This window comes from Muntiacus reevesi, chromosome 2 (assembly GCF_963930625.1).
Source record: "Muntiacus reevesi chromosome 2, mMunRee1.1, whole genome shotgun sequence".
Lineage (NCBI taxonomy): Eukaryota > Metazoa > Chordata > Mammalia > Artiodactyla > Cervidae > Muntiacus > Muntiacus reevesi.
In genome coordinates, this window is record NC_089250.1 from 42,767,913 (window position 1) to 42,786,523 (window position 18,611).

At 39.4% G+C, this 18,611-nt stretch overlaps 1 protein-coding gene across 1 annotated transcript; it reads left to right on the forward strand.

Annotated features, from left to right (window-relative positions):
• Nucleotides 1–1,275: 1,275 nt before the first annotated feature.
• Nucleotides 1,276–15,842, forward strand: LOC136157857 (dihydrodiol dehydrogenase 3-like). The gene is made up of 9 exons (XM_065919618.1): nucleotides 1,276–1,359; nucleotides 3,678–3,845; nucleotides 5,814–5,930; nucleotides 7,253–7,330; nucleotides 7,742–7,864; nucleotides 10,384–10,493; nucleotides 11,381–11,546; nucleotides 13,837–13,919; nucleotides 15,800–15,842. The coding sequence occupies exons 1-9, from the start codon at nucleotides 1,276–1,278 to the stop codon at nucleotides 15,840–15,842; spliced, it is 972 nt and encodes a 323-aa protein (XP_065775690.1).
• Nucleotides 15,843–18,611: the final 2,769 nt, after the last annotated feature.

Genomic DNA, 18,611 nt, shown 5'->3' on the forward strand with positions numbered 1-18,611 from the left:
AGATAATAAATTATATAAAATGTCATTTATGTCACGGCAATTTTAAAAGTTCTCTAACTAGCCAACTCATTAGAAAAGACCCTGATGCTGGGAAATATTGAAGGCAGGAGGAGAACAGGATGACAAAGGAAGAGATGGTTGAATGACATCAATAACTCAATGGACATGAGTTTGAGCAAGTTCCGGGAGATGGTGAAGGACAGGGAAGCCTGACGTGCTACAGTCCATGGGGTCAGAGAGTCAGACATGACTGAGCAACTGAACAACAAAGCTAGCTAAAAGATTTGAACAGAGTCTGTTAACATATTGCACACAGTAAAAACCATTAATAACTAACCTCTAATAAGACCTTTGCCAGAATGTATGATTTTCACATCATTTTCAGGATTTCACTCCCATCTATAAGCAAAATAATTTTGCTGGTAGGATATATAAAAAGGCAAATTTATATTCATTTGAAGTTTTCATTCTTTATTAAATGTTAGCATTTTGAGAAATCCTTAATAGTCATTACTTTAAATTCTGTGATTGTGTGTATAAGTATGTGTGTGTATGCTCTGTAATATAGATAATTGTTTCAATTGACGTTTGCTCAAGATTGGGCTTCATAATTAGAAAATTTAAAAAATTGGTGCATGTGATTTATGTCGGAGAGTGTTTTGCCTATGTTCTCCTCTAGGAGTTTTATAGTTTCTGGTCTTACATTTAGATCTTTAATCCATTTTGAGTTTATTTTTGTGTATGGTGTTAGAAAGTGTTCTAGTTTCATTCTCTTACAAGTGGTTGACCAGTTTTCCCAGCACCACTTGTTAAAGAGGTTGTCTTTTTTCCATTGTATATCCTTGCCTCCTTTGTCGAAGATAAGGTATCCATAGGTTCGTGGATTTATCTCTGGGCTTTCTATTCTGTTCCATTGATCTATATTTCTGTCTCTGTGGTTAATAATTATTCAGCAAATCCCATGAAATAATTTACAATAATGTAAGTGGATCCAGAATTAAAAATTTATTTATAAAAATAAAGTAAAATTTTCCAAGAAATTAATGATTTATATCATTATATAATGTGACTATTATTCTTATATAAAAGTGAACAAGTTAAATTAACACCCTTTGTTTATTTCTTACTCCATGGCTATTGGTTTAATCATGCTCCTCCTACAATGTATCTGCTAACATTTGACAGTGCAGCTGGGGCGTTACCTTCCTAATAATTATAACCTGTGAAGGCAGAAGAAAAAAATCAGAGTCTGCTTACTCAGAGGAGCAATAAGCAATGGATCCCAAATACCAGAGGGTGAAGCTTAATGATGGCCACTTCATTCCTATCCTGGGATTTGGAACCTATGCACCTGAGGAGGTAAGAGTAGTGGTTGTGGGTTGACATAAATTGCAGTGGATGTGACAATAGTGGAAGGAATTTGAGTTGTCAAGCACTGAGCTCCTGTGTGACTCTGGGAGGGTCACGTGGTTTCACTAACCTGGCTAGAACCACGCCCTGTGAAAGGGGAGAGAGCATCCAGTCTCCACTCCGCATCGGGGTCTGAGGCTGTGCTCACCTGCAGATTTCTCTGGGTTCCCCTCCAGTTTCCTTCTCTTTCCCAGCTTGGCAGAGAGGTGAGACTCAGCAGTCGAGAACACTGACTGTCAGCTGCTTTGCTTTGAGGGCGATTGTAGTGGCCGGGTTTGTCTGTATATTTCATTAATTACAGAACCGTTTCCTCCTTCCAAAAAGACATGACCCAGAGACGTATTCGAGGTAAAAGCTCCTGAAGATGAGGTGACTGAAAACTAAAGGGAGAAAATTGCTTTTCTACTGTGGAATACCTACTAGGTCACAGGGAAGAAACACTTCAACTGTGTTTTGCCCTGTACTTCTATTTCTGTGTGGAAACTTCTAATGGAAAGTTCAGTGCCATTTGAGGAAACAAGCTATAGTCTTACAGGGAAAGGTTTAAAAGGCTTTTGTTATATATTTTTATCTAACTATGGTCTTCAGTGCTTGAGTGTAAGAGGGACAAAGAGGATAATTTACTAGACTGGAATCCAGAAAATTTGCTACCCATCTTGTCTTTATAGTATGTATTGACTAGTCATATGACAAGGGACTGGCCCTTAAACTTTGAATATCACTTTTTTAATGTATGAAACAGAAGGAAATATTCAGAGAAATTTTGAAGACAGAAGTCAGGACTTTGTAGTGCAAACTAGGATGAGGAGAGGGAAGGGTTCAGCTATTACTGAAGCTCACTAGTTCATGCCTCAGCATACCCCTGAATGCCCCTGCGTTTAAGGAAAGCCAGAACTAGACCCAACAGATGGAAGTTAGACAAGCACCTCCTTGAAAAAGAAAAGATTACAAATCACATAAAAAGAAGCAAAATATCATTCAGGCTTATAAAAGAAATTATCCATCATTTGCAACAACATTAAGCTGAGTAAAATAAGTCAGACATAAAGAACAAACACTGCATGATCTCTCTATGATTACGATCTATTAAAAAAAAAGTTGAACTCATAGAAGCAGAGAGTAGAATCACAGTGACCAAGAGCTGGGGATAAAGTTGGGGAAAATGGAAAGATGCTGGTCAAATGGCAAAGGCCTTCAGTTGTAAGATAAATAAGTCTGGAGACCTGATGTACAGCACAGTGGCTACTGTTAATAATAATGGGTTATATTCTTGAGATTTGCCAGGAGGGTAGACCTTAAAGGTCTCACAAACACAAAAGTTAACTATGAGAGGTGATGGAGCTGTTAACTAGCTTGGTTGTGATATTCATCATACAGGGAAAGAAAGCATAAGTGGTAGTCCATCAGTTGTGTCCAACTCTTTGTGAACCCAAGGACTATAACCTGCTAGGCTCCTCTCTCCTAGGACTTTCCAGACACAAATACTGGAGTGGGTTGCCATCCCCTTCTCTAAGGGATGTTCCTGACCCAGAGATCAAGCCCACATCTCCTGCATTGCAGGCAGATTCTTTCCCATCTGAGCCACCAGGATAGGCATTAAAAAAAATCACTTAGTACACTTTGAATAGGTATAGTTTTTATTTTGTGTATTCTGCATGACTATATTGGCAGAGCACTCTTAGAAGATTTCACCTTGTTTCTTGGTGCTTTGTATCATGAACTTTTACCCTTATTGACTTTGCTTAAAATATCTCACTGTATAAATCATATCCATGGCTCAGATGGTAAAGAATCACTTGCAATTCAGGAGACACAGGTTTGATCCCTGTGTCAGGAAGATCCCCTGGAGAAGGGGATCTTCCTTGCCTGGAGAGTTCCATGGACAGAGGAGCCTAGCAGACTACAGTCCATGAAGTCGCAAAGAGTCGGACACAACTGAGCAACTAACACACTCACTTTTTTTTCACTTTTATGAGTTCCTCCAGCACATCACTGAACCTGGAGGTGGCATTTGGGGTCCTCTGATGCCTTTGATCAACCACTGATCACCTGGGATTGAAGACTTCCTGGGTATTCATTTAATAACTTTACAGGAAATTTCAAGTAAACTATCATGGGTTCAACACCACACATGCAGAACTAACCAAAAGCACAAAGAAACATTAAAGCTTTTGTTTGTTTCTTTTTCTTGGGAAAAATCAAAGCTTGTGCATCAGCAGTTTCTTTATCATATGAATATTCAACTACCACCTTTGTTGCTTATGTAGGTTCCTAAGAGTGAAGCTCTGGAGGTCACCCAATTGGCTATAGACGTTGGGTTCCGCCATATTGACTGTGCTCATTTGTACCAAAATGAAGAGCAAGTTGGACAAGCCATTCGGAGCAAGATTGCAGATGGCACTGTGAAGAGAGAAGACATATTCTACACTTCAAAGGTGCTGTGTGTTTGTGTGTGCACATGTATGCAAGTAATGGTGTGCAGGTAATAGTTATGTAGTCAGATCAATAGCTGGTTGGTGAACACTGCTTATTGGTACAACTTTTTTCACACATATTTGTGTATTAAATCTGGTATCCAAAAAGAAAGTGAGAGTGATGATGGCTTTCCCATCATTGGTTCAAATTTTAATTTTAAATTAAAGTCACTTTATTTTTCTGAGCCTAGACCAGAGCAGTGTGATTTAGTATGGGCTAATGAATCAGACAGAAATAATTAGATTATATCTTTCCTTATCATCTAGGGAACTTTCTAAATTTTCTTCAAATTCTAAATCTCAGTTCTTACTTCCATCTAAGAGGTGAAAATAAGAGGCACTGTTTTTTTTTTTTTTTTTTTTAATATTATTTTATTAGTTGGAGGCCAATCACTTTACAACATTTCAGTGGGTTTTGTCATACATTGACATGAATCAGCCATATAGTTACATGTATTCCCCATCCCGATCCCCCCTCCCACCTCCCTCCCCACCCGACTCCTCAGGGTCCTCCCAGTGCACCAGGCCCGAGCACCTGACTCATGTATCCCACCTGGGCTGGTGGTCCGTTTCACCATAGATAATATACATGCTGTTCTTTCAAAACATCCCACCCTCACGTTCTCCCCCAGAGTTCAAAAGTCTGTTCTGTATTTCTGTGTCTCTTTTTCTGTTTTGCATATAGGGTTATCGCCACCATCTATCTAAATTCCGTATATATGTGTTAGTATACTGTAATGTTCTTTATCTTTCTGACTTACTTCACTCTGTATAATGGGCTCCAGTTTCATCCATCTCATTAGAACTGATTCAAATGAATTCTTTTTAACGGCTGAGTAATATTCCATGGTGTATATGTACCACAGCTTCCTTATCCATTCATCTGCTGATGGGCATCTAGGTTGCTTCCATGTCCTGGCTATTATAAACAGTGCTGCGATGAACATTGGGGTGCACGTGTCTCTTTCAGATCTGGATTCCTCAGTGTGTATGCCCAGAAGTGGTATTGCTGGGTCATATGGCAGTTCTATTTCCAGTTTTTTAAGAAATCTCCACACTGTTTTCCATAGTGGCTGTACTAGTTTGCATTCCCACCAACAGTGTAAGAGGGTTCCCTTTTCTCCACACCCTCTCCAGCATTTATTGCTTGTAGACTTTTGGATAGCAGCCATCCTGACTGGCGTGTAATGGTACCTCATTGTGGTTTTGATTTGCATTTCTCTGATGATGAGTGATGTTGAGCATCTTTTCATGTGTTTGTTAGCCATCTGTATGTCTTCTTTGGAGAAATGTCTGTTTAGTTCTTTGGCCCATTTTTTGATTGGGTCGTTTATTTTTCTGGAATTGAGCTTCAGGAGTTGCTTGTATATTTTTGAGATTAATCCTTTGTCTGTTTCCTCATTTGTTATTATTTTCTCCCAATCTGAGGGCTGTCTTTTCACCTTACTTATAGTTTCCTTTGTTGGAGGCACTGTTTTTTATTACGTAAGATCTAACCAAATGTCTTGAATTATGTTCTGCACATAATACTATGTTCAAAACACTTCCTACAGCTACATAAACAAAAAGATTCTAATTACTCCTAAGAGGATTGATTCTTTAATAGAATTAGATTGACTTTGTGAACTGCTTTTAAACTTTATTAAACATTATTCAGATGATGGGTATATTAGCTATTTGATAATACCCTTTATTTCTTGGATCATTTTCTTCCATTGTGAATTATGTACTAGTGATAAATTCAATCAAATAACAAAGCTTACATGGGTTGGTTAGATAAAAAATGGAACTGAAAAAGAAACAGGGTGGTTTTCCTCTGCGATCATCCATTTCTAATCAGGAAAAATCTCTGATTTTTAGATGAAAGCATAAAAGCAAAGTTACCTACAATGTTAATTTCATGCAGCTCCCTTTCTTTAATCTCTGCAGCTTTGGTCCACTTCCCTTCAACCAGAGTTGGTCCGACCAGCCTTGGAAAAGTCATTGAAAAATCTTCAACTGGACTATGTTGATCTCTACATTATTCATTTTCCACTGGCTCTGAAGGTTGGTAATTTGTATGATTATAACTATTTTAATTCTTGTGTCAGAATGTCTATCAACCTGCATGGATGGTTGACTTCAGATTTTTCATAGTAGGATATACTCTTCACTAGAGTAGAATTCCCAAATAATCATTTATGGTTATCTTTTTATTGAGGTTTTTTTTAATTTTTAATTTGTCATTCCTCCCAGAGAAAAAAGCTCAACAATCTCATGTTCTTTGCTCAAAACCTTGAGGGAATAGAAATAGGTGAGTTCTGCACACAGTACTGAGTATGACTCTTGAGTCCCTTGGGGATTTTAAGAACACAGAGTTTGGTGCAGCCGTGGTGAGCATGACACTGCCTTACACTTGAACAAGATGAGTTTATCTCATCTTTCACCCTTTCAAGTTGAGCAGTTTTGATGGTGCTCTCTCTAGGTGAGTCTAAACATTTATTGGGACTTAGGAGACCTTGCCTACACTGTTACCTGTCTTCATAATGAGGTTTGTGGACTGCACTTAGCCATTAAGAACTGTATTACTTAGAACTGCTTTTTTAAAAATTATTTATTTATTTTAATTGGAGGTTAATTACTTTACAATATTGTGATGATTTTGCCATACATAAACATGAATAGGCCAAAGGTATACATGTGTCCCTCCCATCCTGAACCCCCCCTCCCACCTCCCTCCGCATCCTATCCTTCTAGATTGTCCCAGAGTTCTAGGTTGATTTTAAGTTGCAGAAATCAACTCAAGCCAAGTTATCCTATGCAGAAGAGTTTATTAGTTTATGTAGATGGCAAGGCCCAGGTATGGAAGATTTAAGGATTTGCAGTACTCTTCAGAAAAGTTTCCTTTCTCCCTCTACCACTTAACTTTCCATTACTCTTGGTTGGCTTTATTTTTATATCATTATTTTCCATCAGTGGTAAATTAACCATGATTTATTTAAGGCTCATGATCATGAACATTTGAGAGCATGTCTGGATCTTTCACATCCCATATCAACCTAAGGAGAGTCTTGTTGGTTCATGTGTTTGCCCTAGGACTATCAGATGCTCAGAGAGAAAAGAAATTCTATCACATCTAAGTCAAGATTGCAATTTTTATTCTGGAAATAAAGTCATGTAATATTGCCATTCTTTACATCAGTAACAATGAGTCCCCTTTAGGACCTAGGAAAATTCTATTTATTAAAACATACGGTAAGTGTAAGAGATCCGGAATGTTGTAAACGTATCTTATGGAAGTTAATGTCCTGGTCCTAGATGTGCCTGGCAGACTGACTAAATGGAGAAATTATTTTGTGACATCTCTAAAATTACTGCTTCTATTCCAGCCAGGAGAGGAACTTTTTCCAAAAGATGAAAATGGAAAAGTGATATATGACTCTGTAGATTTCTGCCTCACATGGGAGGTGAGTCCAGGAAGGAGAAAACCAGCGGAGGAGCCAGGAGACTGGGAACCTCCTTTCTTTCTTCCACCTGTGAGAATGGGCTGTGGACTATCAGACTCAGCAGTTCATGAATCTAAGGACTGGGATGTTGGGGTTGTGGGGAGAAAACCATTGCTGAAATGTTTACAGGAAAGGACAGAATCTGGGATGGTGAAGCCAGGCTTCTATTTCCTTCCATGTGATATGTATTCTCCAGGGTTTTCTAGGGAGGAGATGGTTAATTCTTCTTCTTTTGTCATGACCTTCTCATTTTTTCTTTCTTAAAATCAATGTCAATTCTTGACATGAGACACTTTTTACAGATTTTTTTTGAGCATTTATTCTTGATCTATCACTCATTTCAAATGACTACTCACCACCCCCGCTCCCCAGGCCCTGGAGACATGTAAAGATGCAGGGCTGGCTAAGTCCATCGGGGTGTCCAACTTCAACCACAAGCAGCTGGAGAAGATCCTGAACAAGCCGGGGCTCAAGTACAAGCCTGTCTGCAACCAGGTGAGGCTCCTCTCCCTCCTGCTCTTCAGAACTTCCTTCTTGGCCTGATGTCTGTCTGTCCCCACCTCCTGTTCATCCAACCTTTGTGGACAGATGATTCTAGAGATCAGAGCCTCTGTCTGGATGGTGTGAATAGAACCCAAAAAGGTATCTTTGTCTGATACAGTCTGGGTGGAAAATCTGGGGATGGCTTCCTGCTAAACTGTGGTGAACACTGAGGGAAGGTACTGGAGGTGAAGGGGGTTAGACTAGTCCCCTAGAACTTAGAGGGAGGAGGTGTTTCCCTGAGCTGAAAGGATCTCCAGAAATCAGATGGTAAAAGTGCCTCAGAGGGAACTGTGTACAGAAGAAAGACCATTAAAACATAGAATAGGAAGTAAATAGAGGTAAATCAGCTGAGACAAGTGTTAAGAGTTTGTGTGGGGTTTGGATACTCAAATCCTTAGTCTTGGTGTCTCTGTGCTTATGGGTCTTCAACAGGAAGCATAGTATAGAAAAATTTACTGGAGGTTATGAAAATCATTCAGGTTATAGAGTGAAATCAGCATCTTACAGCAATACTAACAGTAGATGAAATAGTCAGGAATTAGCGCACACACTGTGATTTACTCAGTCTTGATCTTTTTCTCCCATTGATGTCTATCATAAAATTAACTGTTTAAATACTTTTTTCTTTGTTTGATTCTGTACTCTTATATTTTTGTTATATTTTTACTTTATTGCTATAAGAAAAGCAATATATATATACCTATATATATATAGGTTTCCCTAGTAGCTCAGTTGGTAAAGAATCCTCCTGCAAAGCAGGAGACACTGGTTTGATTCATGGGTAGGAAAGATCCCCTGGAGAAGGGGTAGGCTACCCAATCCAATATTCTTGAGCTTCCCTAGTGGCTCAGATGGTAAAGAACCTGCCTGCAGTGCGGGAGACCTAGGTTTGACCCCTGGGTGAGGAAGAACCCCTGGAAGAGGGCATGGCAACCCATTCCAGTATTCTTGTCTGGAGAATCCCCATGGACAGAGGATGCTGGCAAGTTACAGTTCATGGGGTCGCAAGGAGTTGGACATGATTGAACAGCTAATCACAGCACAGCATATATGTATAATCACTATTCTAAATTTAAAATGCTTCAAAACTGTTGTGACTTTAGCATTAATTTTACCTCCAAGTTTTCATTGTGAAAATTTTCAGATATTAGAAAAGTTAAGGGTACGATCAAGGACACCCATATTTTCCCTCTTGTATGCAAAATGTTTCACATTTTGCCACAATGGCAGATGTGTATGTGGGTGTGTGTATATATATGTATATTTACATGTGTAATATTAGGTGGAACTGATCTCATTGTGGCTCACATGTCACTTTGAGTCATGTATATCAAGCTCTTTTAACCTGTCATGGTCATTCAATTATATTTTTTAACCATGATATCCAAACAGTTTTTCAACAAATATAATAGATTTATCAGACTATCATCTTACATTATTAATTTGCTTCTCAATTCCTGTAAACAGATAGATCTGAACCCCTTACTCATGCTCATAAATTTTGGGACTGTGTCCTTTGCATGCTGTGCCCCTCAATAGGCACCCAGTAGGAAGCACGTGATCATCGGCTGTCCCACTGTGATGATGGCATTTTTGTTCTCCTAGTAAAGTTACTGGCAGCTAGATTTTTAATTTGGAAATGCGTATTTCCCATGTTGAAATTACCTAGTCATCTACTAGATAATAATTGTCATCAGAGGAAGTTCATTTTCCCCCAAATTTTCATATAATGTTTGAAAATCCATCAGTAATGTTCACATGAATTAATTATTTCATTGGGACAGTTTTCAATATTTTCAATGTAAGCACTTTTTAATCTTCTTACCTGACATTTTATTGTAAAAATATAATTCCCTCATTAAGTCAGGATAAAATACACCTATTCCTATAAGGCAAGGCGAAAACTTCCCTTCTTCCCTTTAATTGTCAGTTTCTGAGAAAGGAGTTTTCATAATAATCATCCGTAGAGGGAAACGTTTTTGCTCTTTTTCTCTATCAGGGATTTTTGTTGACTCTGTGTGCTACATTTGCTCTCATTTTTCATGATTTCCTTTGGTGTTAAAATCTACTCAGATGTTACCATGGGAACCCATCAATCTGATTCTTTTGTCCTGCAGATGTGTAGGAGCAAATTCTTGCATTTTGCAAGACTTGATGTCCAAGACTCAAACAAGTTGTTTTCTTGTCCCAGATCTGGAGTTAGGTATGTCCCCTGGTAGTGTATTCAGTAACTGAGTTCTGGTTCCTAGAGTTGTTTGCTCTCAGGAATGTTTTATACTTTTTCTGTTTTGGGGAATATAGATATAATATGTATTCCTTAAAAAAATTACTTGATACTGATATTTTCAGTTCCAATTTAGTGTTCCATAGTTTATTTTTTCTTTAGATGTTTTAAACTTTTTTCCTTTCTCTGTCATGTTGATATCACCTTCCTATATAACCTGACACTCTTCTATGTTGACATTCTATAGGTGGAATGTCACCCTTACCTCAATCAGAACAAACTGTTGGAGTTCTGCAAGTCACATGATATTGTTCTTGTTGCCTATGGTGCTCTGGGATCCCAACGACTGGAAAATTGGTAAGGAACGCTAATGAAGACAACAGAGAGTTTACCTAGAATTCAATTTTTCATGGAATATGTTTTGTTATGTTGTACTCAGTGCTCTCAACTGGCAGGGGGTAGAGAGAGGAAACGAAAGAGCCTTCTCTTTTGTCTTCTCATCACTCAGCCAATTATTTTTCACATTATATGTGTCTTGTTGTAGATTAATCAATAACAAGTGACTGCATTAAAATCTATATATAATCCCCCAGTTGAGATCTAAGACATAAGCTTAAGTCATGATTTACTTACTTATTAACTAATGAACACATTGCTAGTGAAAAAACTCTCTGAGCCTCCCTTACCTGTGTCTAAAGTCAGTATAATAAACCTCCCAGGTCAATGATGATCAACCATTGATGAACCATTTTTGTAAACATCTGTACAAGTACTGCACACTGTAAATAGTGATGAAAAGAATAGTTACTATGAGACTACTCAATTTTTATCAATATTGAGAAAGTTAAGCTAAAAAGTATCCCAGTCTTTTCCTTCTCCTTTTATGCTCTTGTACTTACTTTGGGGCTATGATTGGAGAAGAAAAACAACCCCCGAGATAGACAAGAACAAAACCACAGCTGTGGAAGCATTGATCTCAACTCAGCATACACCCAGGTGACCAGGAGAGCTTTGTAAACACAGATTGGGAGGTGACAGAGTCGAGTTTCTGATTCAGTTTGTCTGCAGCTAAGCCATGGGATTTGTATTTCTAACAAGACTCCAGGTGAAACTGATGCTGCTGGTCCCTGGATCACACTTTGAGAAGCACTGGTCTAGAGCGGACCTCCTTGGTCTGTTTGAGAAGCCTCTTAGAAACTGAGTACTCACTCTCAGCTCCTCAGGATTTCTTAATTTCTTTCCAGGGTGAACCCGAACTACCCTGTTCTCTTGGAGGACCCGGTTCTCTGTGCCATTGCCAAAAAGCACAAGCAAACCCCAGCTCTGGTTGCCCTTCGCTACCAGATACAACGTGGGGTTGTGGTTCTGGCCAAGAGTTACAACAGGAAGCGGATCAAAGAGAACATGCAGGTGATGAGCGGGGCTGTAGGCAGAGAGTTCCTAAGGAATATCCTTCACAAGGGTCATTTTTGTCCAGCTGTCGGGCTATTTTTGACTCAAAATGAGTTACCTGTTCTTTCCTATGCATGAATGCCTTGTGTGTATTTCAGTGGTTTTCTCCTCCTGATGTGGCAACAAGAGAGGTGGCATGGCTGGAGAGGGTCAAGGTTGGACAGAAAATAGAGATTTTAGATCCAACATTACGTCTGCAACTTATTCTGTCACCTCATGCAAATGACATCTTATTTTCTTTGTTTTTAATTGACAAAATTGCATTACGTGATTTTCTTAAACTGTTTAGGCTGCTCTAACAAAATACCACAGATTGAGTGGCTTAGAAAAAAAATTGAAATTTATTCCTCACAGTTCTAAAGCTGAAAGACGACTCAGGGTGCCCGGGTGATCAGGTGAGGGCTCTCCTCCAGGTCACAGGCTTCTCCTTGTATCTTAACACGGTGGAGGGGGCAGCAGAGCTCTCTCAAGTCTCTTATATGAATATGATACTGTTCAACTCTCGTTCGTAAAAACTCCACTATCATGATCTAATCACCCCTCAAAAGCTCCATTTCTAGCACCATCACAGTGGGGTAAGGTTAACAACGTGTGAATTTGGGGACATGCGAGTGAGAGCAGTCATCCTGAACCAATTCATCATGATTTCATTTTACATTTCTCTGAATATTAATGTAGTTTCATTTTCATGCATTTCAGTTTCTGCCTTTGTACATGTACATGTACAAATGTACATAATTTTGTACATTTTTATTAGATTGTATGTCTTTTTATTTTTATATTATACCATTAGCCATAGTTATACAGGAAATCTCCCCCATTTAGGGGTTTAAGGCAGAGATCGTCTATGTATCTCTTGATTCTGTGGTTTCACAATAAACCTGCACTCAGCTAAGCTGTTGTCCTCTTGGCTGAGCTCTTTTGGGCATTTGTAGTTTAATGCAGAGCAGCTCAGCAGTTCTGCTTTAGCAGGTGGGTGAGGCTATTGTCACAGGAGACTGCATGCTTCTCTGTATATTTTTTCATATATATTTGGCTAGACTGTTGTCAATCTACTTGGTCTTTATCTCATCACAGTGTTATTAGCCCCAGTAAGTGAGTGGGGGAAAATCCTCTTCCTGTCTGGGCTCAGATCTGACTCACCACTTCTGGGAAATATCACTGTCCAGTGGAAGTTACAGGTCAAACTAAGTCAAGGGTAAGGGAAATGTTCCCTGATAAACTGGCTTTTCGTTTCTACTCAAATCTCGATCTGTAATACACTTAAACTGATTTTTGAATATGACATGAAAAGGTATATACATATAGTTAAACAGAAATCTGTCCGTATTTTCCCACAGATTTTCACTGTCAACTCTGTCATGTATCAAATGTCCATAAGTACATTCCTGGCCTCTCTCTATTCTATTTAACTATTCACTTCTCTGTACTACTTTATTATAGTGGAAAATAATCTGGCTTTAAATAACATTATTTTTTTTTCCTTTAAGTATGTTTTTACTGCTCTTGACTAGCTGTTCTTTTACATAAAATTTAGTACCAATCTACCAACTTCCACAAACGAATAATTGTTTAAGACTTTGGTTCACATTGCATTTCTCACTTTGAAGAAAACTGATTTCTATACAAAATTGACATTTCCATTTTGTGACTATGATATGCATTTCTAATTATTTAAGTATCCTTTAATATTTTAAATGCATTTCATAACTTCCTCACAGAGACATATACATATTCAATATTTTAGATTTATTCATAGGTAATGAATAAGTTTGTTATCAGATTCTTGATTAGGTTTTCACAGGGGGATCCTCTTTTCCATACTTGTTTAAGCTCTATGCTGTGTCATATTTTAGGGGATGTTGAGAAGAAAAAAAACAGTCTAGTGTTCAGTCAAGTGCACGTATTTTGTCCAGGTTGTCCAACAGTGCTTTTGTTTGCAAAAAAGTTGATTTTTGTTTGCTTGTCTTCTGTCAAAAGAAACTCATGTAGAAAGATAGGGGATTGATGCCTTGCCACCTGTGTGTGTGTGTGTGTCTGTCTGAGAACTGGAGCAGAAAAGTAGAGGGTACAGAAAGGAGAAGTGAGAACACTGCAGAGGGTCCCAGGTTGCTCACCTGGGAGGTGAAGAGAGACATGGCTTCCCTGTCTCCTCTTCTTGTCTCCATCCAGCTGGAAAGTCCTCCAGTCCCCAGGGGAAGGCCAGCTCCTTGGGAGAGAAGTCATTGTGATTCTTCCTTTATTCCAGGTTCTTGACTTTGAATTGACTCCGGAAGACATGGAAGCAATTGATGGCCTCAACAGTAACATACGATATTATGATTTAGTCTTGTAAGTGACTTGTGTATATTTCACACATATACTGCTTTCTGTAGCAGGCAGGTCAGCAGGAGAACTGAGCTTTTTAAAAGCTTAATTCTCAGAAGATAGTCCTGGTTTCCAGGGTAGCTGTAAAACTGGGGCTTCCTGCAGACCTCAGACCAAAGGTTTTCTTTAGAGCTCCATCTCTGACCAACAGAAATGTGACTGGGGCCCAGGACAGCCCATCAGTAAAATCCCCAGATTTGACGTGGTGGGTGAATTCACTACTTTGTGCTCCTAACCCTGTGCCTGATGTACCTCCTCTCAGGGCCCAGGAATCCAGTAGACACAAAGGGGACAGTGGCTGCAACCCACTATTCTTTTAGGGACCTGTGAACATATTTTATCTTTAAACTTTTTATAAAATTGGGAGGAAATGATTAATAATGACTATGTAATAATGAATCCAGCTTGGACTACATTTGTGTTTATCCTAACACAATTGTAAAATATATTGCTGATATTTTTTATGGAGGAAAGTCTCATGAAAGGCAAAATGCATCAGTACTGAGAGGTCACATGGCCCGGCCTCCACCCCCTTCCCTAAGTGTCTGGTGAATTTTCTCCCTAATGGGAGAAACCATCTTTACCGAGACACCATCCATTTCTTTCAAATAGATCTCTTCATTGACCTTTTCCCCCTATTACAAATCTCATGTCCTCATCCTTATAATCTCACAAAACTGAGTTACAAGGAGATCATGAGCTTAAATGACCCTCCAGTGAGTGATGGCCATGTCCTTAGCAGGACACACCCAGGTAAGATCTTCTGGGTCTCTCTGGTTTCTTGAGTCAAGACTTGCTCCAGTGTTGCCTTTGTTCATCGGGGATCATCCCCTAGGGTACCCCTAACTCCTTGACTTTGACTTAGTCACTAACATGAAATTCTAGCTGCCTAATTACTGCAGGAGGATGTCAGGATTGAAGAGAAAGAAGGCTAATCAAACAGAGAGATATTAGAAGAGAGTTTAGAGAGAAGGTAATGCAAAGTATTAGCAAAAGGAAGATTTAGTTTTAAATGAAAGATGTCAAAACTTTGTCTCCTGTTTGTAAAGCTCTATTATGATTCTGAAAAAAAGATATTATAAATAAAACAAAAAGATGAAAATTTACTTTTCTGTACTCAAAAACTTTTCAGTATACTTCTCTGTTCACCTTCCTCAGGCTGTCAGTGCTTGGACTTACTCATGTATGTGGGTTTAGGTCAAAATCATAACTCTTGGCATATGGAATCACTCAGAATGTACTCTTTAATGAAATAAATGGAAAGGAATGAATTTAGGAAGAAAAGTAAAAACATAGGGAAAAAGGAAAGTAGCAGTAATACTAATTATTAATTAACCACTATTTTAATCTGTTGTAAATTAAGAAAGTAGTCATCTCACTTTATCAGTATTGTTGCTTATGCGTCTATGACGCATGATCAAGAGATCAGAAGTGTCTTAATGGAATGCCCTCTATTTGGGCGGGGGGGGGGGGTGCTCAGTACTTACTTGTTGAATGGATGTGTTAAAAAGATCTGCACAGTTGTTACTGAGATCATCATCACATCCAGGACCAAATGTTCCACCTGAGGCTGAAATGACCTTAATGTTTTAGCTGTAGTTCTCAGACCTTCTTATAAACTGTAATTCCAATCAAGGTAAATATCACTGTGATGTTTATATTGCTTATGACTGTGGGAATCGGGCACGCAGGCACCATTCACACGTGGACTGGATGCCTGGGGTAGAAGGTGGGATGTGGTTGTAGACTGAGGTTTAGGCCATCCTGGCTATATCCACAGAGAAGCACTCTCCTTGGCCATGTGATACAGAATTAATAAATTGACATCCCTCTTTCTCTTTCAGCCTTGCTGATCACCCTGACTATCCATTTTCTGAAGAATACTGATTGTGAGCAATCCATCATGGTTCTATCAGAATTTACTGATCACTGGGGTGTGGAGAGAATTGTTATGATTGGTGGAGCTAATTAAAAGCTGTGTCTTTAGTTTAAAGCTTCTTGCTTTTTGTGTATGTGAAATAACAAGGACTTCAAAACGAGGATACTTGGGAGGGGATTAAAAGGCAGAGTTGGAGACTTCCCTGGTGGTCCAGTGGTTAAGAATCCATGCTTCCACTGCAGGGGGCATAGGTTTGATCCCTGGTTGTGTAATTAGATTCCCCAAGCTGAGCTGTGCAATAAAAAAAAGAAAAAAAATACCACTATATATAGAGTAACTCTTGCTGCAAAAAATTTGAAGAGTAGCAGAAGAGTAGTGGCTCTTCTACACCTGAGGCCATCAAGAAAGAACCTCACTGAGTATAACTGGCAGGTAGGAGAAGAAATCTAGTCAGGACCCACACCCCTAACAGGTGACACAGAAGAGGAGAAGTACCAACAGGCTCAGAGATTGTCCTTAAAGATCAAGGGGTATAAGATCCATGTTAGGCACCCCAGGTCTGAGAACTGGCCCTCGGAAAATGAGCCCCCTCAACTCATTTGAAACCTTGTGGGGCTTTACCAGAGGATGCAAGGAGCCAAGACTCCACTTTGCAAGCGCATGTGCACACGTGACTGCTCTCAAGTCCATGGGGCAGCTGACTGGCACTGCTCGATGCTCCGACCAGCCTGTAGGACCACCTCAGTCCAGGCCATCCCCCTCCAGCTGCTCTTGCTTGGCACTGATGTCTACTGAGGGGAGACGGCCATCAGCCATCACAGGCACTGGGGAAAGTGGGGCCAACTCAGAAGTGTGTCTCCAGCCCCAGTCCTGTCCCCAACAGGTCACCAGTCACCATTAAGCCCAGAAGAAGCCTCAGCTCATCCTTGTCTCATCCTAACTCCAGTCCTATCTCCCATGGAAATAGCAGCTGCCAGCTCACCTTGGGGAGACATGGCCTCCCATCCTGTTCACTCACCAAAGTCACTGGTCACTGGCAGGCCACACAGAGACACCCTGGGTGGGGTGTCCCATACAAGACTTTGGACTAAGTAAGTAAGTAAGTGTTAGTCGCTCAGTCATGCCCAACTCTTTGTGACCCCATGGACAGCAGCCCACCAAGCTCCTCTGTCCATGAGATTTACCAGGTAATGAAACTGGAGTGGTTCGCCATTTCCTTCTCCAGGGAATCTTCTCAACCCAGGGATTGAACCTGGGTCTCCTGCACTGCAGGCAGATTCTTTACTTACTGAGCTACAAGGGAAGCCCAGACTCTGGACTAGATAACTACTTAACCTCATAGAGACAAAAAAAAAAAAAAAAAAAAAGACTAAACAGATTAGAGGAAACACACACACACACATCCCAAGTGAAAGACCAAAATAAAAGCTCATTGTAAAAAAAAACCAAACTAACCTATTGAAAGAGAGATAAATACTTTACTTGAAGAAAACTCAAAACAACAGTAATAAAGGTGCCTATTGAATGTGTGTAATAGAGAAATATAATGAGAACTTCAAAGAACTAGAAAATATTAAAAATACTTAATCAGAGCTGAAAAACATAGTAACAAATGCAATATACACCAGGAGGAATCAGCAAGAGGTTAGGTGATACAGGAGAATGCATTAGCAACCTGGAAGACAGAAATAGTGGAAATCACTCAATATGAACAGCAATAAAGAATAAAAATTTTTTCATGAGAATAACTTAAGGGATCTCTAGGATAACATCAAGTGCACTAGTATTTGCGTTATAGAGGTCTTAGAGAAAAAAAGACAGATGCAGCAAACATATTTGATGAAATTATGGTAGAAAGATTTCCAAACCTGAGAAGGGTAAAAGATATCGAGGTGTAGGAAGAACAGAGGGTCCCAAGAAAGATGAAACCAAAGAGGCCCGCGCCAAGACACATCATAATTAAAATGGCAAAAGTTAAAAATAGAAAACTCTAAAGACAGAATTCTGTAATTGTAATAGCCATTCCAGATGCTCTTCACATTAAGCTCAGAGTTAAGTGGAACAGACACCAGTCTCCAGGCAGCTCCTACATAGGTTGGAACATTGCACATAAGGATTTCTGCGATCACTCTGGTTTGAGGGAGGCAGCAGAGAACTGAACTGCCACCCTTTACAGATCAAGACTCCACTGTACAAGTCAGGGGAGAGATGAGTGTGAATTAAAACATAAGAAAATCATAGAATAGAGAAGCAGACTTAGAGAATGCACCTGTGGACACCATGGGGGAAGGAGATGGCAGGATGAGTTGAGAGTAGCATTGACATATATACACTACCATGTGTGAAATAGCTAGTGGGAAGCTGCTGAATAGCACAGGGAGCTCAGCTCAGTGCTCTGTGATGACCTAGAGGGTGGGATAAGGGTGTGGGAGGAAAGCTCAAGAGGGAAGGGATATATGTACACTTACAACTGAGTCACACAACATTGTAAAGCAATTATCCTCCAATTAAAAGAACTAAAAAAAATTTTAAGGAAACATGCAAGAAATTATCCTTCCACTCTTTTCCAGATTTCTCTTAATTACATGTTCACTTTGTTTCTGAAGATCTTTGCTTGATTCTTTCCCAAAGTTCCTGAGAGATTTTTCACATAGGTTTTGTTTCTTTTCTTACCTTTCCATGGGAGAATTCAGCACTTTCCAGCTCACCATTTTGCTGACATTGCTGTACATGTTAAATTTTTTTCCCATTTATTTTTTATTAGTTGGAGGCTAATT